Source organism: Camelus bactrianus, chromosome 18 (genome assembly GCF_048773025.1).
Source record: "Camelus bactrianus isolate YW-2024 breed Bactrian camel chromosome 18, ASM4877302v1, whole genome shotgun sequence".
Taxonomy (NCBI): Eukaryota; Metazoa; Chordata; class Mammalia; order Artiodactyla; family Camelidae; genus Camelus; species Camelus bactrianus.
Genome location: NC_133556.1, coordinates 15,114,489 through 15,138,849, shown reverse-complemented (window position 1 = coordinate 15,138,849; position 24,361 = coordinate 15,114,489). Strand labels below are relative to the sequence as shown.

At 47.4% G+C, this 24,361-nt stretch overlaps 1 protein-coding gene across 4 annotated transcripts in view; it reads right to left on the bottom strand.

Annotated features, from left to right (window-relative positions):
- The window catches only part of GSG1L (GSG1 like), a 185,918-nt gene that overhangs the window by 120,296 nt on the left and 41,261 nt on the right, over positions 1–24,361 (bottom strand). For all 4 annotated transcript variants that reach the window (XM_074346156.1, XM_074346153.1, XM_074346155.1 and 1 more), the window contains one exon: positions 433–480. In XM_074346156.1, coding sequence (XP_074202257.1) covers positions 433–480 — 48 coding nt within the window. The remainder of the gene's footprint in view (positions 1–432; positions 481–24,361) is intronic.

Below are 24,361 nucleotides of genomic sequence, written 5' to 3'. Positions count from 1 at the left end.
GGGCAATGATTCCTCTCTGAATGGCAGTTTCCATTCAGGCTGGACCTCCCCACATCTGTGAGATGACAGAGACAGAACATCTGGCTTCCTTCCCCTAAGGCCAAATCCTACACCATAGGCCCCCAACACTGGTCTTGCCTTGACCCCACTTCCGTACAGCCATCCTGCCTCCCCCAAAGTCCCAACATGCACTGGAATAACGGAAGTGCAATGACCCTCAGGACCATCCCCACTGGCATGGGGGGAAGGAGGGCAAGGTGATCTCCCTCCACCTGCCTCTCCCACTGCACTGATCTGCAACTTTGCAACAGGATTCTGGCCCTCTGGGTGCCATCACCCAGGGATGCTGAAAGACAGGCTCTCCCAGGGATGCAAGAAGCCACCTGGGCAGGGAAGTGTCCCTGGAGACACCTGAGTTGGGGCCACACCTACCTTTCTCTGATGCTGGGGCCAGATCAATGAAGCTGCGACATTTTTCACCTTAAAAAAAAAAAAAGAAAGAAAGAAAGAAAGGTTTTCAGAATATGAAAGGAAATGAGAGCTTTCAGGTTTTCACCTCGCCCCCTCCCACAAGCCCTGTGTGGAACGGCGCAAGACCCAGTACTTACGCAACTCTAACCCCGAGCTGCATCCTTCTCTAACCCTCATTCCCAGAAAGCCAACGTCCTGAGGAACGTGGATGCCAAACCTGCAAACTCAGCTGCACGGCAGCCCGTGATGCTGCCTCCTATCTCATCTTCCAGTCCAATCATCCAGTCCTGTCCCTCCCACCCCCTCAAAGCCCTCCGTCCCTTTCCACGGCCTCTACCCCATCCAGGCCCAGCAGGACGAAGGCAGTAACCATCACTGGGCTCCCCGGGCCTCCACTCTGGTCTCTGTCCAATCCACTCTCCACACTGCAGACAGAGATTTTCAAAACACATAGCTCTGATCACATCAAACAAACTCACACACATACACACACAAGTGCACACACTCCTGCACAAAACCCTTTATCCCAAAGAATAAAGCCCAAATTCCTTTGTGGGACGCAGGACTGGCCTCCACCGGCCTCTCCATCCACACCCACTTCCCGCACCTCCTCCCCTCCCCTCCTCTCAGCTCCTATAGTCCTCGCGTTCCCTCCCACCCCAAGGTCCCCTCACTGGGAACACACTTCCTCCCTAAGATAAGCTCTCACAGCATCTTGGCCTCCTCCTGTGGGGCACCGGTCACTTTCTGATGTTATCACTTTGTGTGTGATTCTAGGATGGACAGTCCACAAGCTGAAAGCCCCACGAGGGTAGGTGTCACATCTTCAATTCATCTCCAGCTCAGAAAATGGTACCTTGGTCCTCCCAGGTGCTCTGGCTAGAAACTTGGCGTTATCCTTGGTTTCTCTCTTTCTCTCATACCTCCTCATTGGAGCTGCGGCTTCACTTCCTAATACATCTAGAATCCAACCACTTCTCACCACCTCCCCTGGTCCCAGCCTCCATCATCTCCCCCCTGGATTATTGCAGTAGCCTCTGCGTAGGTCTCCCTGTTTCTGCCCTTATCCACACAGACGCCAGAAGGGTCCTGTTAGAGCCTGAAATAGATGATGTCCCTTCTCTGCTCAGAACTTGGCCATGGTTCCCAATTCACTCAGAGTCAGAACCTAAGTCCTCACCATGGTCTACAAGGTCCTGTGTGACCTGTTCCCCCATCACCTCCCTGACCTCATCTCCTACTAGCTTCCCCTTGATCACTCCACTCTAGCCACACTGGCCTCCTTGCCAGCCACACTCCTGCCTCAGGGCCTTTGCACATGCTGCCACTTCTTCCTGGAACACTCTTCCCCCATATAGCTAAATGGTTTACCCTTCCTCTCCTTGATCACCTTCCCCAAATGTTACTTTCTCAGGGAGGCATTTCCTAATTAATCTATTTAATATTCCATCTATCACTTCCCTGACTCTCCCCTTCTTTCTTCCCACTGGGGCCCTAGCACCTAGAACAGTGCCTGGTACATAATGAGTGCTCAATAAGTATTTGTTGAAGGAGTATATGAATGAATAAATGAATGAATGAGTGAATGAATGCCTCCCACCCAAACCTTATGCCTTCAATTCTTCATTCCTTCCTCCCGGCCTCCTTGATGCCAGGCACTGCACTGGCCATCAAGGACACAGTGAGAGCAAGACATAACCCAGCCTCCAGGCCCTTTCTCAGACAGGACACCTGCTCTATAGTTTGCCACAGTCTCCACCACTCCCTGCTGCTTTACCCCTAGCCCCACTTAAACCTCACTGGTCCCTGAGACACTAGCTGACCTTTATGGTGAGCTGACAACTCCTGGTTCAAGGACTTACTGCTGATTCCAGCAAGGAGTTAGATTTTGGTTCAAAATGAAACCAATGTGGTTTGGGGAGGTGAAAAGGATCTGGAAGCTTCTAGCATTCTCAACTCTGGTGTCTGCTTGAAGCTTTCTAAGTTCTTTTCTAAGAAGGTCCCTTGAAGCCCCTTTGGGCTCCTGAACTTCCTTTCAGCCCCATATAAATGCAAAGACAGGTTTCGGAGGTGGGGAGGCGGGGGATGAGGCTGAGAAGGAGGGTGGTAGCCAGATCACGAAGGCTCTTAACTGCTGAGCTAAGGAATAGATCCTCTCTTATATATGTCACACTTTCCAAAGATTCATGAGGCCACAGGTGGGTGGATGCCACTCCAGTGGTTCCATCATGCTGCTTCCTCCCCAGGCTTCTACACAAGATACAGGACCTTCTCCTCCCTTTACAGAAAATAAGGTTCAGGGCCGCTGAGTGACCAGCCAGAGCCACACAGCAAGTCAGTGGTACTGACACTATAGCCTGCTGAAAGAGGTTTGCTGATAGCCAAGAACTGGAAGAGAGGGTTTTGAAAAATGAGAATAGGCAATGTGCTAAGGATGGATGGATTTTGAATGCACTGTCTTAAACTTTCTTTATGTAATATGGTTTTCTCAAAGCTAGACAGGGACAATTTTAATGGCTGAATTCAGACCAACACCCAGGACCCCATTAAGGCTTCGGTGGGCTCCGGGCGCTTCTGCCTTTTGGGCCTCTTCCTAAATAAAAAATTAAATGAAAAATTATATTTTATAACCACATTGGTAAAAGATGAATATATTAACGTTGTATGTCAAATTTTTCTTTACCTAAAAGGTTTTTTTCTTCTGACTCTAAAAGAAATTCAAACATCTTCATGGGCCTGTGAAAGCACTGTGGACCCTTGGCTGTGTGCCATCTGGACCTGAGGGAGACGTCAGCCCTACGACACCAGGTCTCCTGGCTCCCACATCAGTGTTTTCCCACCATCAACTGGGCCCCTTGATAATATTTAAGATTTACGTGCTAGGCTTTTTGCCTTTTCTTTAACAGTTTTATTGTGATATATGCCATACAATTCACCCATTTAAAGTATGCAGGTCAAAGGTTTTTTGTTTATTCCTAGTGTATTCACAAGGCTGTGCAACCACACCCAATTTTAGAACACATTCATCATCTCAAAAAAGAAACCCCATACCTACTAGTAGTCCATCCCCACTTCCCCCAATGCCCCCAGCACTGAGCAACCACTAATTTATTTTCCTTCTCTATAGAGTTGCTTATTCTGGACATTTCACCTAAATGGAATTATACACTATATAGCCTCTTGCATCTGGCTTCTTTCACTGAGCACCATGTTTTCAAAGTTCACCCATGTTGTAGCCTGTGTCAGTAATTCATTCCTTTTTCGGTGGAGAATAATATTCCATTGTATGTATAGACCACATTTTCTTTATCCATTCATCAGTTAATGGACATTTGAGTTTATTTCCAATTTTGGCTATTTATGAACATTCATATATGAGTTTTTGTGTGAACAAGTTTCCATTTCTTTCCGGTATATACCGAGGAGTAGAAATGCTGGGTCATATGGTAGCTCTATGTTTAATCTTTTGAGAACTGTTAGACTGTTTTCCAAAGGAGGTGCCTCATTTTACATCCCTACCAGAAATGTATGAGGTCCCAATTTCTCCACAACTTTGTCAACACTTGTTTATTGTTGGGCTTTTTTAAAAATTATTATTATAGGCAACCTTGCAGGTGAGACATGGTATCTCATTGTGGTTTTGAGTTGCATTTCCTTAATGACTAATGATGTTCAACATCTTTTCAAGTGCTTATCAGCTGTTTGCATATCATCTTTGGAGAAATGTCTATTCAGATCCTTTGCCCCTTTTGAATTGGATTATTTCTCTTTTATCATTTAGTTGTTAAGAGTTCTTTATATACAGTCAGCCCTCTGTAACCATGGGTCCTGCAACTACAGATTCAACCAACCACAGAATGAAACTATGTTTTAAAAAAATCCAGAAACTTCCAAAAAGCAAAACTTGAATTTGCTGCACACTGACAAGGATACATAGCATTTACATTGTATTAGGTTTTATAAGTAATCTAGAAATGATTTAAAGTATACCAGAGAATGTGAAAGGTCATGTGCAAATGCTATACCATTTTATGTAAAGGACTTGAGCATCTGAAGATTTTTGGTATGCACTAGGGGTCCTGGAAGCAATTCCCGTAGATACTGAGGGATGACTATATTCTGCATACAAGGACTTCAACAGACAGAGGATTTGCAAATACAGTCCACCCCCAGTATCCATAGGGTATTGGTTCCAGGATTCCTCCTGAATACCAAAATCTGTGAATGATCAAGTTCCTTATACACAATGGCATGGTACAGCCAGCCCTCCACATCCATGGGCTGTTTATCTGCAGATACAGAGAGCCAACTGTACTTCCCTCCCATTCTGTGGATAGTCTTTCCACTTTCTTGATGGTGTCCTTGGGAATGCAAGAGTTTTAAACTTTAATGACGTCCAATTTATCTAACTATTCTTTTGTTGCTTATACTTTCATGTCATATCTAAGAAGTCTTTGCCTAACCCAAGACCGTGAAGAATTACTCTTACTCTTTCTTCTAAGAGTTTTATAATTTTAACTCTGACCTTTAGGTCTGTTATCCATTTAAAGTTGATTTATGTGTATGGTATATAAAAGGGGACTAACTTTGTTCTTCTTCATGTGGACATCCAATTGTCCCAGCCCCATTTGTTGAAAGGCTATTCTTTCTCCATTGGATTGTCTTGGCACCCTTGTCAAAAATCAGTTGACTGTAAATGTGAAGGTTTATTTTGTACTCTCAGTTCTATTTCATTGATCTATGTATCTATCCTTATACCAGTACCACACTGTTTTGGTTACTGTAGCTTTGTAGTAAGTTTTGAAATTGGGAGGTGTGAGTCTTCCAACTTTGCTTTTCATTTTTAAAAATATTTTGGCTATTCTCAATCCCTTGCATTCCTATATGAATTTTAGGATCAACTTGTCAATTTCTGTTAAAAAAAAATTTGGAATTCTGATAGAGGTTGCACTGAATCTGTAGATCAATTTGGCAAACATTGCCATCATAACAATATTAAGTCTTCTAACCCATGAACAGGGGATGTCTTTCCATTTATTTAGATCTGCTTTAATTTCCTTCCGTAATGTTTTATAGTTTGTAGAATATCAGCTTTGCACTTCTTTTGTTATACTTATTCCTAAGCATTTCATTCTTTTTGATGCTAATGTAAATGAAATCTTTTAAAATTTCATTTTCAGATTGTTCATTGCTAGTGTATATAAATAGGTTAATTTTGTATACTGACCTTGTACCCTGCAAAGTAAATGAATTCATTTATTAGTTATAATAGGATTCTTAGGATTTACTATATACAAGATCATGTAATCTACAAATAGATATAGTTTCACTTTTCCCCTTTTAATCTTGATGCCTTTCATTTCTTTTTCTTGCCTAATTGCTCTGGCTAAAACCTCCAATATAATGTTCTTTTATTAAAGTACAGTTAGTTACAATGTGTCAATTTCTGGTGTACAGCACAATGTCCCAGTCATGCATGCCTCCAGTATAATGCTGAACACAAACGGCAAGAGCAGGCATTCTTGTCTTGTTCTTGATCTTAGGGAGAAAGCATTCATTCTTGTGCCATTAAGTATGATGTTAACTGTACTCTTTTCATATACACTCTTTATCAGATTGAGAAAGTTCTCTTCTATTCCTAGTTTGTGGAGTACTTTTATTGTAAAAGTGTGTTTGCTTTCTCTTTAATCCCATAACAACCTGAAATGTAGCTCTGAGAATCCCCATTTTAGAGACAAGCAGATTGAGGCTCTGAGCTTTCAGTGTCCAAGACACCCAGCCAGTAGGTGATGGACTTAGCCCAGGTCCATAGACTCCAAGCCCCATGCCCTAAAGCTTTTCCCAGCCATCTATTTCCATTTGCTCTGTCAGAATTTCCTACTGCGGCCAGTCATTCCCACTGCAAAGATCTGCTAGGTCCTAGAATAAATGCTCTGCGAACACACCTCTGTGCAGATAGGGAAAATCCACCAAGGGCTAAATAAAGTGGCTCTTCTGCTTCTATTTCTTGTCTATGGGTAAGACTGAACAGAAGATGTCTAAGCATAGATGGTCAAACTTGGCCCACACTGCCTGTGCAGGGCAAAGCTGAGGTTCAAGGAAAAATCATAGTGATGACATAAGGAAGACTGGATATTTCGGTAGTTAACAAGAATAACAACTAAAATCCAACCACAGGAGGGATTTTTGGCTCCAAATCCTTAGTTCCATGATAAAGGTTAGCTAACCATTTGTGGGAACGATATCAACTGTACCATATTAGCTAACTGCTCTTTGAAATGGCTCTTAAAACAATAATAGCTTTGTCAATTATTATTACGTTTATATGTTTAACAAGGGATTTCCTTTGGGTGTAAAACTGAATATAAGTGCACTAGCACTTCAGTGCCAATGTAATTGACAAGGAGGCTTGTCAATTACATTGTGGAGTTGTGGCATGTTACCGCCACCTGATGGCAGCATACCTTCTGTGACCCGCCAAACTAGAAAGCTGGAAAGGATCCTAAGTGGTTCTCAGCACTGGGAAGCCCAGGCCCCACCCACAGACACTGCGGTTTAACGGGTCAGCATGAGTGGGTTTAAAAGCGCCCCCGCTGATTCCAGCCAGACAGGCAGGGCGAAAGTCACACTCCAATCTGACTAGCCAAAACATCTATTTTCAACATTAAAAAAGCAATAGTAAGTCATTTTAGCAACAGCTTGGGCTATCGCACTGGACACTCCTTCAAGCAACAGTGTTTGTGGGGCAGGGAACTGTGTCCCACGTTTCCTCTGACCCTGGGGTGGGAGATGATGATGATGATGTGACGAGAGCAACAGTCTCCTAAGCTCCCACTCTGTTCCAGGCATCGTGTCTAAGCTTTTTGCCCATGTTGAATCTTAACATTCCCTGAAGGTACTGTGTGCATTTCACAGATAAGGAAATCAAGGACCAGAAAGACTGGGGACTCGCATGACAGGAAGTGACAGAGTCAGGATTTGAACCCAGCTCTGCTGATTCCAGAGCTCAGGCCTCGGCCACTCTGCTGTCCTGCCCCTGAAATAATGCAACAATGCAGATAAGATTCTCTCTCTCTCTCTCTCTATCCCTCTTCTAGGAATCCAAAGCACATCACGCAATAATGTTGTTGGGGGCAGGGGGCTGAATTAATTTCAATCCCTAAAAATGTACTTCTCTTAAATTCCCAGTATCAGTGCTTTATATTCATGCACCTACTACATGCCAGGCACCGTTCAGAAGGCAACTGCCCACCCTTGTGGAGCTGCTGTTCTAACATTAAAGCATGTGTATTGACCACTTGGAGTCTATGCACCCAATGAGGACATTCCACAGCTCATCTAAACGGCTCCCAGACAGCATTTCTGCAACAACAGAAGCTCCGTGACCACCAAGTGTCTCTTTCGCTGCTGTGTCCTCAAAGCCTAAGACAGTCACAGGTGGTCTGGATACAACTGTGGAATGAGTATATGAAGAGAATTTCACAAATTGCCTTTATCAAGAATTACAAGGGTTGGGGAGACTGCAGAATCCTACAGGTGTGGTCACCACACCTGCAGGCAGAGGTGAGACTGGAAGTTGAGCTCTGGAGCATCTTGGGGCCCATCTGAGAGGGAAGAGGCAAACAGAAGGGGGAAGGCATCTTCATTATGCAGGAAGGAGCAGCCTTTCCCAGCCTCACACCTCCCACAACACAGAGGGCTTGGAGCCTGGGGATCAGCCTGGTCGTGATATCTTTGATGACCGCCTTTCACCTCCTTGTCTGCTGCTTCATGTCCCCTAGTTCGGATTTACACCCTACCTTTTCCCACCTCTCAATCACAACATCTTTTCTCCCTCCATTCCCCTATGGTTGACCTGCTCCCCCAACATGAACCCTACCTTGTTCACCAACCACCTGCCCCACCCCGAAGAGATGTCTCCCCGCTCTGAATTCCCAGTGTTTTACCACGATATCTCCCATTATACTGTCACCTTCTACCTTGGGCACAGCTTGGCCCCTGTCTTGGACCCCTTTGGGCTGTAAATGGCAGATCTCCCCACCAGCAAGGGGAAGCTAGATTTTGTCCTGTTGCCTAAGATCCAGGATCCAATGACCCAAGGAGAGCCCAGGGCAAGCATCATGCTAAGAACTTGGCACACAACACAATTGCATGAGGTCAGTATCCATGCCCATTTTACAGATGAGAAAACTGAGGCTCACACAGGCAAAGCCACCTACCCAAAGTTACAAAGCCAGAAAGTAGCAGAACCAGGATCTGGACCCTTTCTGTGTCTTTCCAAAGCTCTTTCCATCATGTAAGGGACTGACTTGTCCAGAGGGAGACAGAGACCCAGGACATTCCACAGCCAGACCAGTTTGTTTGGACTCTGGCAAATCAACAGTGTCTCTGAAATATCTTTTTTAAACATTGTATTACGGGAAATTCCTCTTTTACAAAAGCAGAGACACTAGTATAAAGAATCCCATGTCCCCAGTCCAGCTTGGAAACTGCCACTCCACAGCCAATCTGGTCTCTCTGCACCCACAGCCCTCACCACCATGGGATTATCTTGAAACACATCCCAGAAGTTTGTACCTTTTTGTGTCTTTTTGAAAGGTTTGCTCCCTTGCTCAGAAAAGACAAATGGAAGGTCGTTTCTTCTTAGACCCTGTGGCATCACCCTGTGGGGGCTGCTGACTTTTAGCAACGCGGGAATAATGCAACCCAAGGGGCCCTGACCTGCCCTCGCTGCTGACTCCTTCTGACCCACTGTCTGCAGACCTGGCTGAGCTAAGGGCAGGCAGGGAAGAAGGCTCTGAAATTGCCCTTAACGCAGCATCTTCAGTTTGTCAGCAGCTGCATCAATCCCGCCACCAAGGGGAGCGCCTGGCGCTCAAGCCCCCAGCAGAAACAGGGCTTCCAGAAATCCACCCCGGATATAGCTGGTGGTCACAGCTGCCTCGGCTCCGGCTCACCACTCACTCCTGAGTTCAGGAATCTTACCCCAAGGTCCCTGCTCCAGGTCCCTTCTCCTTGAGAAAGAAGCCCGCGGCAGAGGCAAACGGGAGGCGAGTGCCCTGGGGTCTGTAGGGGCCAGGCAGGAAGCTCTGATTTCACACGGACCTGAGTTCAAATCCCAGCTCTGCCACCCACTAGCTGTGGGACTGCCGGGGAACAATGGTTTTTATTTGTTTAGTTGGGTTTTGGGCCAGTAAAGAATGATCATTGCAGCCTTATGGGGTTGCTGAGGGCTAAATGAGGTAATGGGTATGAAACAAGATGTCTTCAGTCAGGATTTAAATCAGGCAACACCTGCGAGGGATCAGCTTGATGAGCTGACACCCACACCCCCACTGTCATTCATCACAGCTCTCAGGGCGGCCTCCTTGAAAGGGGATGCTCTTAAGGCAAACGGAGGTGTCTGGGCTCAGAAGCCACAAGATGTGAGTTCAAATCCCTCCTCTGACTTCCTCCTGGCCCTGTGACCTCAGAGAGTGACTTCACCTCTCTGAGCCTTTTCCTCAGCTGTCAAATGAAAGTCATTTCAAATCTGCCCTCCAGACTTGCAAAAAGGAGGAAAATGAGAGGGTGAGAAAAATGCCTGCCCCTACTTGGCTCTGTAAACAAGCGCTATTTTTGATTCTGTCCCTGGATCCTAAGTTAGAGTCACGCTGCGTTCCTCCTAAGGAGAGCCTGGAAGTCTTCCCAGGTCAGAAGCAGGAGGCTGTAACTATACCATCTCAGCCTTAGCAGGTGGGGGGAGCCTGGCAGGGCCACAGGCAGAATCCAGGGAGGTGGCCAGAGGCAGAAGTCCAAGGCTGGCAGAAGGTGTGGGGAGCACTGAGGGTCGGCCAAGTTGCCCTTGGCATGAAGATGCAGGAGCCAGATCTGGTTGGCAGTGGGAAGACAGGCAGCAAGAAGAAGGGGCACTGGGGAGCCCAGTGTCCTTGGCAGGGTCCCCAGATCCCGGGTCTGAGGATCGTGACTTAATTTCATATCTCATCCAGTGCTGGAGTTGAGGTTCCCATGGCTTGCAGGGGAGGGAGAGGGCATCGAAAGGGAGCCCCATGGGGAGGGGCTAGGCCCAACATGCTTTACAAACTACCACCCCCTTTTTACACTGGAAGAAACTGAGGCACAGACAGAGTAAGGTCACACAGCCAGTGGTGAAGCCAGGATTCAGACTGAGGCAGCCCAGCACAGAGCCTTTTCATCTGGTCTCTACTCTGTGCTGCCTCTTAGCAGAGTAAGCAAGTTCTAGAAAAAAATCCATTCTTCCCAAGGGAAGCCTCAGATGCCCTCCAAGAGGTCTCCACATGTGGCAGGAGAAATCAGCCTCCATCAGGCTGTGGCTGCATTTTGAGACGCCCAGCCAACAGGACCCAGACATGGCTGGTTCTGAGCCTGACTCTGGTTCTGAGACACAGATCCACGGAGCCCAACCTCTGGACAGGTGCATGGTGAGTTTTCTCTCCAGTAGGAGCTTTCAATTTGCTGGAAGGGCAGAGAAGAACAGTCGTGGCCCCCAGGAAACATGGCCAATAAGAAACGATTTTAACTGTCTGGCAAGGGCGAATGTCCGCACACCTTTACCGGGCTGGATTCAAGGAATTCAGCGCCAGGAGCAAGGAGTCGAGAAAAACGGCAGCAGATCTGGCATGAAGCTTCCCCTCTCGCTACCCAGGCTGACGGCCGAGCCTTGGCAAGTGCTTCCTTGGAATTCTCCGGAGGCCTCTGCCAGTTCAACTGACAGGGCAGCAGATGGCACACACTTATCTGCTGATGGTATTTTGATTTATTTATCTCTTACAGATGGTACCATGCCTTGGTTTCTGGAGGAGTTCAAAATATGGGTCAACTTTCTGGGGAGAATCGTTTCTCCAAGTGGATGAAATACAGGAGACTAAAATGCTGTCTGGCATCACAACTGCATCACCGTGGCCTCCAGATGTACCTTATGCGGGCATTTGGGCCATTGTGGGTGAGTCGAAGGGAAGAATTTGTTCTGAAGAATTTTACAGCCGGAAGAACCTAAATGCTCATTTAAAATTAATACCACCGTGGTTAAATGGAAGAGCTTTGGACTCACAGAGTCTTGAGTTCAAGGCTCAGCTCTGCCACTTACAAGCTCTAGGTCCCAAGGACACTCTCTGGGTCTCAGTTTCCTCATCTGCAAAATGGGTATAATTGTCATCTCCACCACCAAGACGTGCCAGCATCAGCTAGCTATTCCTGGGGTCATGTGACTGGTTATTGCCTCTAAAATGTGAGTGTGGGGGATGTGTGGCACTTCTTGGGGCAGGCTTTGATGAAGCGGGTGTGCCTTTTCCTTCCTCTTCTGCCTAGATGCAGGAGGCTCCAAGGCCTTAGGAAATGGTGGAGACATAATATGGGAATTGCCTGGTCCCCAAGTCATTGTATAGAGGAGAGCTGCCACCCACCAGGATCACCTGAACCGTTACATGAGCTACTGTGTTAATCCCCTGCCATCTCAGGAGTTTGTTACAGCAGCTGGTGTTACCTTATACATAGTTGGGAATCAAATGATACCACACATGTGAGACAGCTGGAGCATGACAAGAACTCAGCAAGTGCTCACAATTATTATTACTGTCATCTTTCAATGGAGCTTGGTAAATAAAGGATATTGTGATCTTTTTATGTCATCCCATATGTTGGGTTTGGTTAAAGCAAAGCAAATCTGTTTTTCCCAATAGCTCAGTCTTTTTTTCGCACCCCTACCCGTTTTTTTTGTTTTGTTTAGTTTTTGATACTGTCAGGAATCCTTCATGCATTGTCTTATCTTACTCCCCAAAAGGATATTCTGAAAGGGAAATTAAGGAGAGAGGGAGTATGGGTAGTTTTTTGTGGCACACTGTGGCTCACATGGGGACGTTATAGCCCCTCATCATCTGAGTCCCTGTTTTTCTTCTCCCTCAACACAGAATTCTCCACCTCAGTTCAAGATGGGAGGAGGGACTTAGGGAACATGAAGCCCACCACCCTCAGTTTCCAGATGTGGAAACCAAGGGCAAGGGAGAGCTCATGAGTTACTTAAGATCTCGTCATCAGTCAAACACTGAGCTGAAGCTGGAACCCAAGTCCTCTGCCTCCTACTCCAGTAAAAGGTCCATCGACAGATGATTGGATAAAGATGTGGTTTACATACATAATGGAATACTCCTCAGCAATAAAAAAGAATGAAATAATGCCATTTGCAGCAACATGGATGGACCTAGAGATGATTATGCTAAGTAAAGTAAGTCAGAGAAAGAAAAATACCATATGATATCACTTATATGTGAATCTAAAGAAAATGATACAAGTGAGCTTATTTACAAAACAGAAACAGACTCACAGACATAGAAGACAAACTTATGGTTACCAAAGGGGAAAGGGGAGGGAGAAAGGGATAAGTTAGGAGTTTGGGATTAGCAGATACAAACTACTATATATAAAATAGGTAAACAAGGTCCTACTGCATAGCACAGGGAACTACATTCAATATCTTGTAATAACCTATAATGAAAAAGAATTTATATGTAAAACTGAATCACTATGCTGTACACCAGAAACTAACACAACATTGTAAATCAACTATACTTCAATTAAAAAAAAAAAAAAAAGCAAACTCAGGGAAAGATATAGGAAGACAAGGGCCCCGGCTACAAAAAAGAACAACAGCCAACACTTACCGAGCACTTACTAGGTGCCAGACACTGTTCTAAATCTCCATATGCACCAGCTTGTCTAATTCTCATAACAACCATATGAAGGAGGTACTATTACTGTTCCCATTTGTCAGATGGAGACACTGAGGCCCAGTGAGGTTAAGCATCTTCCCCAAAGGCACAGAGATAGTAAGTGAAGTGGTGGATCCAGGATTCCATCCAGGGCACCCTTAATTCCAGAGGCCTCACTTTCAATCATGTTTGGAGGGATGGAACTTGTAGGAAGCATTTGATTTTTCTCTACTTGACTCCAGGGAACAGAACTGAAACCCTGTGGGCCCACAGAGCAGCTCTCTACCTGACACAACCAAAGAAGAGTCCGGCCAAAGAAGGGCCCCTCCGAGGTGGCATTCAACTTCCCAGTGGTGAGAGGATGTAAGAAAGGACTGGTTACCACATGGAGATGTCACCAAGAGATTCAAGTAGCCGGCAGGGTATCTGACTAGGCCAGTGTTTCCTCACATGTCGCACAGGTGGTCCATGACAGGGGATGTGGTGCTAAATTAACCTAAATCTCATCATGGGGAGTGATTCTCCCTTCCCAATGCCCTGCCAACCTGTCAAGATTACTTTTAGGGAAAAAAAATTTCAGTTTTGTGCTAGCCTATCCTTAACATGGCCCTCACCCCTGCTAATCTTCTGTTTTAAAAAAGGAGGAAAGGCAAAAACATCCAGTTAGAATTTGATTGCACTGTTTTGTTTCACACGTACTCATACGCACACGTACATGTATATATATTTCTCCTATTTTGGGCAAGCGGAGCTGATTTTCTATTTCCAATTGTAATTTAAAGCTTCCCTTCTAAATTCATTTATGTAAGGAAAATGTGAGACAATATAGAGCAAAAAAAAAAAATCCGTAGTAGAACAGGAGTATGTGACTAAGGACAAATTCATGAAGGTGTTATATACAGGAATAACTCAAGTCTGGTCAACACTGGGCTAAAAGAATTCTGTGCGCTGCGGCCCACTCCAGGCCGAGAGCTTCCAGGGTCACCACCCTGCACAATACTGGGAGCACCATTCACATGGTGATCTTCACAAATGGGATTCCCTGGAGTCGTGCAGTGCACAGTCTGCATGGCTGTACACGGCAGCCACGGGTATTTTTAGAGTAACAAATATCCCAAACATAGGATGAAAGAGAAATAATCTTCTGTTCAGCTTCCCTGAAATTGGCAGCCAAAGCTCCTCACTCCAAATTATAACACTCTCTAATCCTCCTACAGTGTCCCCTTGTTAAGAGGGCCACCAGGCTGCCCAAGCTAACGCTGGTACCCAACCCATCCTGAGCGATGAACGGAAGAAGGCTGGGCACAGAGTTCCCCTTGGGGGAGGCTGCAGAAGGGTAAATGGCAAGTGAGCTACACGTTCAACTACAAAGGCGGCGGGCAGACGTCCTCCGACGTGAAGGCACTCGGAGAATACAGTATCCATGAACCGTTCTTGGAAAAGCTAGTTGACACTGAAATCCAGCTCACCCAGAGATGAACCAAAATAAACTCAAGAATGGAGAATTCATAGTAAAAAAGAAAACACCACAGTGAGTAAGGAATCTATGTAAACACACAAACAAAATGAAACTATGGGAGCTATTAGGGGGTTACAACCCAGAGGTTGTAATGCACACTTGACATGGTAAAGCTCATATAAACATCAAAAATCAGGAGGTCAGAGCGGTAGGAACGCTGGTACTCTTATGTGTCTCAGGAGGGGTGGACACTGGAAACACCTTTGTTTAAAGACTGCAATCACAATCCTCCCCTCCTGCCCAAGTCACAAAGGTAACTGCCCAGCCAGGGTCAAATGACAGGGCAGAAGAGACGGGAGATTAGAATTCACACCTGACATGAACACATGGACCTCACTTGTCCACAGGGACCCCAACATGGCTCTCTGACCCAGGGTCACTGAGAAAGAGCCTCTCATGTCCTGGGAATTTCCCAAGCTGATTAAAAAAGAAAGAAAGAAAATCAACTTACACTCACCCATGCCAAGTCAGTCCTAAACATCTCCCCCTCTCCCTCCGTCTCTTTCTCTCACACACACACTCATCTCTCTCGAGGTCCATTGCCTCAGCCTCTCCCCTGGCCTCCCTGCCTCCACACTGTCACCCACAAGGATGTTTATGGAGCCCAGATCTGAATACCGCCACTTAACTCCAGTCCTCACCAGAACCATCGTACCCTCAGACATTTATTAAAAATGGAGACTCCCAAAAATGCACATTCTCTGTGACCCAACAATTTCATTTCCTGGAATTCATCTTACAGACATACTCATACGGGTGCAAAACACCACCAGGTCAAGATCATTCATTGCACCATTATTTTAATAACAAAGGACTGGAAATAACCTAAATTCCCAGTAATTAAATAAGAAATACACTTTCAATTTATGGAAAACTCACACCCGTTAAAACAAACAAGGTAGCTCTTTCTCTCTCCCCCTCAGAATATTAACACAGACTATTAATATTAATTAGTATGAATACAGAATGTCAATATTCCATGAAAAAGTGGGTACCCTGCTAACGTCTGAGACCCACTGCTCTTACGGAATAAATCTAAAAATCCCATCTGCTCCTTCTTTTCTCCACCGTGGTCTCAGCCTTCTCCCTCAGACACTGTATGAGTTTTCTCTGGTTCCTATAACAAGTTACCACAAGCTTAAAGGCTTAAGCAATACAAAATTTTTATCTTCTAATTCCACAAGGCAGAATTCCAACATGGGTCCCACTGGGTTAAAATCACGGTGGCGGGGCTATGCTCCTCTGCAGAGGCTCTCAGGACGAGTCTCTGGCCTCTTCCAGCTTCTCACAGTCGCCCTCATTCCTTGACTGCCCATCCCTCCCTCCATCTGCAAATTCCGCCATGGTGCGTCTCTCTTCTTCCTTAGGCACAACTCCCTCTCTGACTACAACTGGGAAAGGTTCTCCTCTTTTAAGGACTCAGGGGATTAGGTTGGGGCTATCTGGAAAATTCAGGATCTCCCCAACTCAAAATCCTTAATTTAATCGCAGCTGAAAAAGTCTCTGTTCCCCATTGCAGGTGGCATATTCACAGGTCACAGAGATTCTGACACATGGACATCTTGGAGGGGGCATTGCTCTGCCTACCATGGATACCCTGGGCTCCAGCCATCCAAGCACTCATCACATCTCATCAAACCCAAGACCTCATGATGACGCACCCGTTCCTCTGCCTGAAAGGTTCTTTCTAACATGCCGGATTCCTTCTCGAACTTTCAAGGCTGTACTCCATGGCCCCCTCCTCTGCGAAATCCTCCCGGATTCCCCCAAGCAGAATCAGTGACACTGCTCGCATCTTGTAAAGACCTCTCTGTAGGACACTCGTCCCTGGGCATGTGAATCATTTGCCTATGTGTGCATCTCTCAGTGGCCAGCACGCAACGTCAGAGTGAAAGCTTATTCAACCACACATCCCCACCATTTCAGCACGATGCCCGGCACACAGGAGGGTTAGCAAACACTGAAGGAATGAATGACTTAATCCTTTCTACTTCACTATGGTGTGCAATATATAAAACATATATATTATGTGTATATATGTATGTTATATATACACGTGTGTACCTATGTGTATATACATATATACATATACATTTACTTATTTATATTTACATAATTTATAATCCAAAATATGATTTTGTGCGCTCATTGTTATGTCCATGTCGTTGTTGTTAATCCACACGCCTGGCATATGATAGGAGCTCAATAAATATTTGCTGAGTAAATAAATTAATACACATACACAATATTGGTTGAACTTTTTCTATAATCCAGGCATCTAGCTAAGCACCTTACAAGCTCAGCCTCCCTCATTAATTTCTCCACAGTAACTCTCAATGGAGTGCCACTGTATCCGTTTGGGTAGTGAATAGTAGCTGCTGTTACAAACACCTCAAAATCTTAAAGGCTTATTTCTCAGCTGCCTCTCCCACATGACTGCCATCCACAAGGTGACTCAGGGACCCAGGCTCCTTCCATGGTGCAGGTACCATCGAGGAAGGAGAGAAAGCATAGGGAAGGCAGGCTGTACACTTACCCACCTCTGCCCAGAAGGGACATACATCACTTCCACTCACACCACACTGGCCACACCAGTCACACGCCAGTCCAACTGCAGAGGAAGCTGGGAAATGCAGAGATACTCACGGATGCTGACAAGTGTAGCAGTCTCTGCCACAATTATTATCTTCCTCACTTTCCAGCTGAAGACACAGAGGTTCAGAGGAATGGAGAGGGTGTCTAGGAGACCAATTCAACCCCAGGCATGTCTGCCTGCACAGACCACGCTCTTAACCATTGCCTGCTCACACTCATATATCCCATGTGCTCAAAAGTTAGGCTACCACAAGGGTGAAGGCCTGGGACCTTGCTGAGTGGCAGGAAGGTCCCCACCGTGGGATGGGACATTTCCCCTGGTCAATCCCCACAGCGGATAATCCACACAGAGAGAATCAGGAGTTGGCTGGCTTGTACCCACCATCTACTTCCTCACCCTCCAGTGTCAGTTTATTCATAAGCGTCTGAATGATGACATGAGGCAGATGTTATGTGCTTGATTTTCCCCTCCAGACTCTTGCAAGAGGGGAAACAAAATCTATTTTTTTAAAGCGAGCATTAGATGACGCTTGAACAAAACCAATCACTCTTTCAGGATGAGCAGCTCTCTAAGCTTCCCACAGACGTTCTCGGAGTGTCATTTCTGGGGTTTGCTCGGCAGTTGTGTACTGTCTGCCAAGAAATATTGCTCTTCCTTGTATATGTTTCTCCTCTCCTCCTCCCTGTAACCTTCCCCCACGGTGTCTGCCCTCTGCCCTTGCAGTTTAAAATTGTAACAGAAAGATTTCCCCTAACCCCCTGGGTTGCTTTGCCCGACATCAATCCCGGACCCTGCATCCTCTCTCCAGACCCTATCATTCTTTTCTGCCTGTTCCTTATCTTCCAGCATCAGCATCTCTAGGCTGACACAACTGTAATTACAAGTCAATTTGCAATTATTCAGGGCTGATTATTCAGCAGGTAGGTTCCTCAGGCTTCTTGCTTCCCCCTTCTCTGTGGGCGTGGCTCCACTCATTAGCATCTCCACCAGCAGGGAAGAAAGGAAAAGAAAGTTTGCCAAAGTCCCATTCATCAAGACCAGCTCCCGGTCAGCCACTTCTGTTTGGCGGGGAGGCAACTCGGACACTGGACTCATGGGCTCATGCTGCCTCTTCCCCAGTGGCACAGATAATTTGATGTTTAAAATTATTTTTCCAGAAAGGAGAAGGGAGCTATGGCCAGTACCAGACTGGATCTCCCATCCTCAGGGCTGCTCCCACCGGCCTGTGATGTCTGCACACTTGACAGCAGCCTGAGCACTTGTGTGAGCTGTGAGTGTGCGCGTGCCAGGCACCCCAGGTTGTCCGCTACAGCACGCAGCTTGATAGCAGGGGCTGTCTCTTTACAGCATGAAATATGTCCAAGGGATCATTGTGTAATGGCATATCTAATAAATGGAATGAATTTTTAAAAAACAAAGCAGAGAGACACAGATGGAAGGCAACTCACCCGTACGTGAAATCATCTCCTTTGCCAGCTGACCCAAGAAGGGGCTTGTTTCCAGGAGCAGGCCCCCTCCCCAGGCCAAAGCCCCCAGTCTTGGGGAATCTGAACCTTGGTTCCCTACTGAAAGACTCTAGGAAACAAAGGGACCCACCTGGAGATCATCTCCAGGGCCCACAAGAGAAAGAACAGACACTGGCCCAGTGGACAGAGTATACATCAGCCCAGAAGGGGACCCAAGGTCGGTCCAGGTACAACTGAGCCACCTTCACTACACTCACTGTCTCCATGCAGCCTGGCAGCCTGGTCTCCACCCCTCTGCTCCACCGCCCCAATTCACAGACTCCAGCCCCTGCCCTGTACCCAGTCCTACAGAGCCTGACCAGTCTTTCAGGGTCCTCCAAATTCCCACAAGAGAGAAGCCGATTGGCCCAGATCAGACCACGAGTCCCAGCCTAGTGGCCAATAGCACAGCCAGGGAAGGGCAAGGCCGCCCAGGAAAACATGGCTGCCGGCAGTGGCCACGACAGTAGGTGGGGAAGGAGGGCTGGGCAGGGCAGACACCTCCAAGTGCGCTTTGCTTGGCTGTTCCCCAGAACTCCGTCTTGGCAGCCTTCATAGACTTTCTGCATTCCTGTCTCCATCTCAGTCCCCAACCCCAACTCTCCAGGAGACCAAGGGCTGGCCAGGCCACCAGAATTCCCTGGGGCTTAGAAAGTGGGGAGCTTCCCACTCAGAGCAGCACGGGACCCCAGAAGCAAGGGCAACAGAGGGGACAGGCCAAATCCTAAAGATTGAGGCTGGGACCTGGCAGCAGAAAGGTTACTCTGCAGACCCTGAAACCAGAAATCAGGAGCAAACAAGGGTCAGTGCGGCAGGGTCAGGATGACTGATGGAACAGCTGCTGGTGCCTGTGGCCGATGTCATGCGCCAGCCAGGCCTGGTGGGGCTGACAGCCACTCTGCCAGAGGTCCCTGCGTGCACGGCAGGGTCAAGAAGGATGGACAGAGCCCACGGGAGCACAGGGGAAGCGGGATGGGGACTCAGCTTGGCTTCTCTGTGGCTCCCGTGCCTCTTCTCCAAGGGAGGGAAGCCTCCCAACTGTCACCTCAGTGCTGCTGCTGCTGCCAGGCCCCAAGTGGAGACAGCGAGGGCGCCCTAAGATTTGGGCATGTCTGGGCCTCAGTCGTCAGCAGGGCAATTACAGAGGGGTGCTCTGGGAGGAAGGGTAGCTAGAGGTGGTGGGGGTACTGGGAGGGGGGCTCTCTCCATCTGCAGGGCCAGAAGGAGGCAGGGAGAGAAAGAGGGAGTCAGAGAGATGGATTAAGGGGGGTTGGCAGTGAGGAGACAGAGAGACAGTGAGAAAAAGAAGAGAGAAAGATAAGAACAGAGAAAGGCAGAACCAAAGAAACCAAAAGAGACAGAGAGATGGAGACAGAAGCAAGGAGAAAAATCACTGGAGAGTCAAAGAGGGAGAGCTGCCTGGGTTCAGATCCAGGCACCACAATGAATGACAAGTCACTTGTATCAGTTTGTTGGTGCCAATAACTGGGTGACTTAAATAACAGAAATCTACTCCTCACAGTTCTGGGAGCTACAAGTCCAAGATCAAGGTGCTGGCAGGATGGTTCCTTCTGAGGCTGTGAGGATGTCAGGGAAGATCTGTTCCAGACCTCTCCTCATGAGATGGCCGTCTTCATGTTCACATGGTGTTCTCCATGCATGCATGTGCATCTCCAAATGTCCCCATTTTTATGTGGACACTGGTCATGTTGGATTAGGGCCCACTCTAACAGTCTCATTTTAACTTGATTACCTCTGTAAGATCCAATCTCCAATTAAGCTCACATTCTGAGGTACCAGGGGGTGGGGAGTGGGTAGTACTTTAACATATGAATTCAGGGAGGACACAATTCAACCCATAATATTACTTAATCTCTCTGTGCCTCTGTTTTCTCATCTGTAAAATGGGCATAATAATAGTACCTTCTTCTGAGGATTCTCAAATTTCTAGACACAAAGCCTGGCAAGTAGTAAATGCTTAATAAGTGTGAGTCACATTATAATCTTTATTATCATTATTTGGCATGGTAGGCAGGATAAGGCTCCCAAAGACATCCACGCCCTAACCCCTAGTCCTCAGAACCTGTAAGGATGCTACTTTCCATAACAAAAGGGACTTTGTAAATGTAATTAAAGTTGCCTTTCTTGAGATGGGGAGATTATCTGGGATTATCCAAGTGGACCCAATGTAATCGCATAAGTCTTTAAAAGAACAGAAACTTTCCCAGCTGTGAAAGCACTCAATCACCATTGCTGGCTTTGAAGATGGAAGAAGAGGTCACAAACCCAGAACATGGTGATCTATAGAAGCTGAGAACAGTTGCACCTGCTTGTCCTCTTCCCCAGATATCCGTGACAGTGGAAAAACTGTCCTATCCTGGCTGCCAGCACCAGAGCTGCTCTGGGGGGCAGAAATGACTGTTGAGCAAAATGTTTGGACAAGGGCTCAAATAGAAGGTGAGCGTCCCATCACATGCGCACACACAAGGTTGTACATTGGCTCCAACGGGGAAGGCTTCAGGGAAGAGGCATCAGGCTCATCTTAGGAAACCCAACTGGAAGGAGGAGGGGCCAGTCAGATGCCAGAAGCTCCCCACTGTGCGATGTCACCTCCCCCGGATCTTCAGTAAAGTCGGCTAAATCCCCCAACGCTCCTGGAAGAGGGGTTTGTCACCATGGAAACCAAAGAAAGGACAGCATCTCGTCTTGGAGCTAACCCCCTTCATTAGGGGAGTCAGCTGTGAGAACCCAGCCCCCGAGGGCACAGGGGGCCTCTGGGAACTTGGAAATAGTAGGGGGATAGGCCCCAGAGAACATATGCTCTGTGGGGAACTGTGCCAGATGTACGTGGTTCTCAAGGGGCACAGAGGTCCCAGTGGAGAGCTGGTGCTCAGGAGGAACAAATTAGACCAGGCTCGCACTGGTATGGGACAGCCTTTCCCACGCTGAATGGCTAGTTGACCTTGGAGTGCCGCCTGTGGCAATATCATTCCCTGGCCCCAGGGGCCTTCCATCCCCAGGAGTTCTGCATCCCGCAGGAAGCAAGCTTCTCTGCTCTCCTGATCCAGCTCAGTGTATCGATCAACATTCGCCCCTGAAAGGAGACCCGCTCATCCCCCTCCTGCCTGACAGAGTCACAGCTACAGAGGCACTGGAGTCAAGAACAGTGGATACGGATGGCGGCAAATATCCCGACACAGGAAATCATTCCTTGGCAACTGGCCTCCAGCAGGAGTGAGGAGAATGTAATCTGAAGCTTCCAAGGGGCCTTGACTGCAAAATCCATATGCAGCCTAACGGCCCATGATTGCCTCTAACGGGAAGTCTGAACAGCATCCAGTCCAAATGGCGTCCGCCATGCCAGCCCCAGCCCTCTCTGGGATGGAAAAGTGGGTCCCGGAATCTCTGAGGGCAGGGCTGAGGAGGGGGCTCTGCTGGGGTAGCCACGCTCACCCCTGCGTGGGGGTCCCCGGTGAGAGCTGGCTTCCAGGTCGAGGAACTCACATGCCTCAGGGACAAGGTGATGATGCAGGTGAGTGAAGGGACAGGTATAAGATGACTGACACCAAGGGAGTTAGTGACACAAAAGGGAGTGGTGGGGACTATGGAGAACTGGAGAGCACAGGCCCCATCCAAAAGGGCAGATGCTTCTCAACTCAAGTCTGTGTGGCTGTGTGGGACCCAGCACTGTCAGATTCTTCCTGTTATCCAAGAACCTGAACCCTGACACTTAAGTGAAATCTCCTGATCCTTCCAGTTTGAAGTGAGACTCCTCTTTGGCCCCAGTATCCACGCCCTCCTCCTCTGACTGCTGGAATCTGGCCACGGCTGTGGTCCATCCTGGACCATGCGGACAAGGGCAGTATGTTGGAGATGGCAGAGCAAGTATCTAGAAAAATCCTCGGTCCCCAGTGTGGAGGCGAGATGCCTTACACGTTCAGACTTCTACGTGAGAGAGGGAAAAAAAGCTGTCACATTTAAGCCACTGTTATTTGGGAGTGTTTGGCTCAGCGGTCAGATTTAAAATCCTGACTAATACACTTGGCCACAAATGCCACTGCAGGATACTAAGTGAGCCCAGCCACTCTGTCAGCCAGCGAGGGCCAGTTTGCAGCCCTGTCCCGAGGTGATGTTCTAAATGGAACCTGGATCGTGTGACTCCCCTGTTTGTGAGCCTCTGAGAGTTCCTGTCAGCTCAACGAAGTCCCAACTCCCTGACACCCCAAAGCAGGGCTTCCACAACCAACCCCACATTTGGTGCCATCTTCTACACTCCCACACGGTCGCTATAGCTACTCCAAACTACCCACAGTTTCTAAGTTTTCAAGGTCACCGCCTCCTCCAGGCAGCCATCCGCTCCCCCAGGCTGAGTCAGTCCCGCCCTCCTCTGCCCTCCCACCACCCCTTAAACATACCCTATTAATACCCTATTATAGCACACATCATGTGGTATTCTAATTGCATCAAGCTGTGAAAGCCAGGGCTCTGGAGGCAGACAGACTGAAATCTCAGAACCTAAATTCACAAGCTGTGTGATCTTAGGCTGGTTAGTTACTCAACCTCTCTGAGCCTCAATTTCCTCATCTGTGAACTGGTAATAACATTGAAGAAACATGTAACAAGTAAAGACAGAATACCTGTGTGCCAGGTGTTCCACTAAGGACCAAATGTACAAAAATGCACCTGTCACCATGAAGCTTACCAACTCCAGGTAAGGATGGGCTGGAGAGAAAATTTTATACAAAAAAAGTGACTTCAACGCAGTTGTGATAAAATTTACAGAGGAAAAGTACAATGTGTGGATAATGGGTGTGGGGGATCCAACCTAGTCTGGCAGAGGGGGTCAAAGAAAGCTTCCTTGAGGAGGTAACACTTACGAAGAGACATGAAGTAGGGGCTGGCAGCAGGAAGAAGGACCAGCATATACAAAGGCCCTGGGCCAGGAGGAGAATTTCCTTTTCCAGGAACCCAAAAGGATAATGATGGTGATGTTTGAGAGCAGAGCAGCTGTTTCTTTGGGTCTTCAGGGCCTAGATGAGTGCTTGGCACTTAGTAAACATTGATAGATATCTGCCAAATGAGTGCAAGATTCTGTTCAGAGTCCAGCACCCTCTGATTCAATGACTAACTACGTTACCACGCACTGGCTGGGCGTTTGCCAAGCACCGACCATATGCCAGGTGCTGCGTGGGTCTGAAGGAAGATGCAGGGATGGATCCTGCTCCCAGAGCCGGGAAGTGAGAATGTAGGGACCCCAAACACGAGGTTAAGGCATCAAGGCTTGTGGTAAAGACTAGCTGTCGCCCACCAAAGCCTGTTTCCTTTCTTCCATGGTACTGACGCCACCCAGGCTCCTGGGCAGCAGGCATGGTCCTGCAGAGCTCTCACCAATGGCTTACGAGTGGACACTGCAGGTCAGGGATGAAGACACCAGGCTGGCCTCCTCCACACTCTTTCCCAGCTTCCTGAGTGGCCCAGTTTTATCCATGCTGACAACAGGCTGACCTAAGGGATGGCAGAGCAATGACCTAGAAGGAACCGAGGT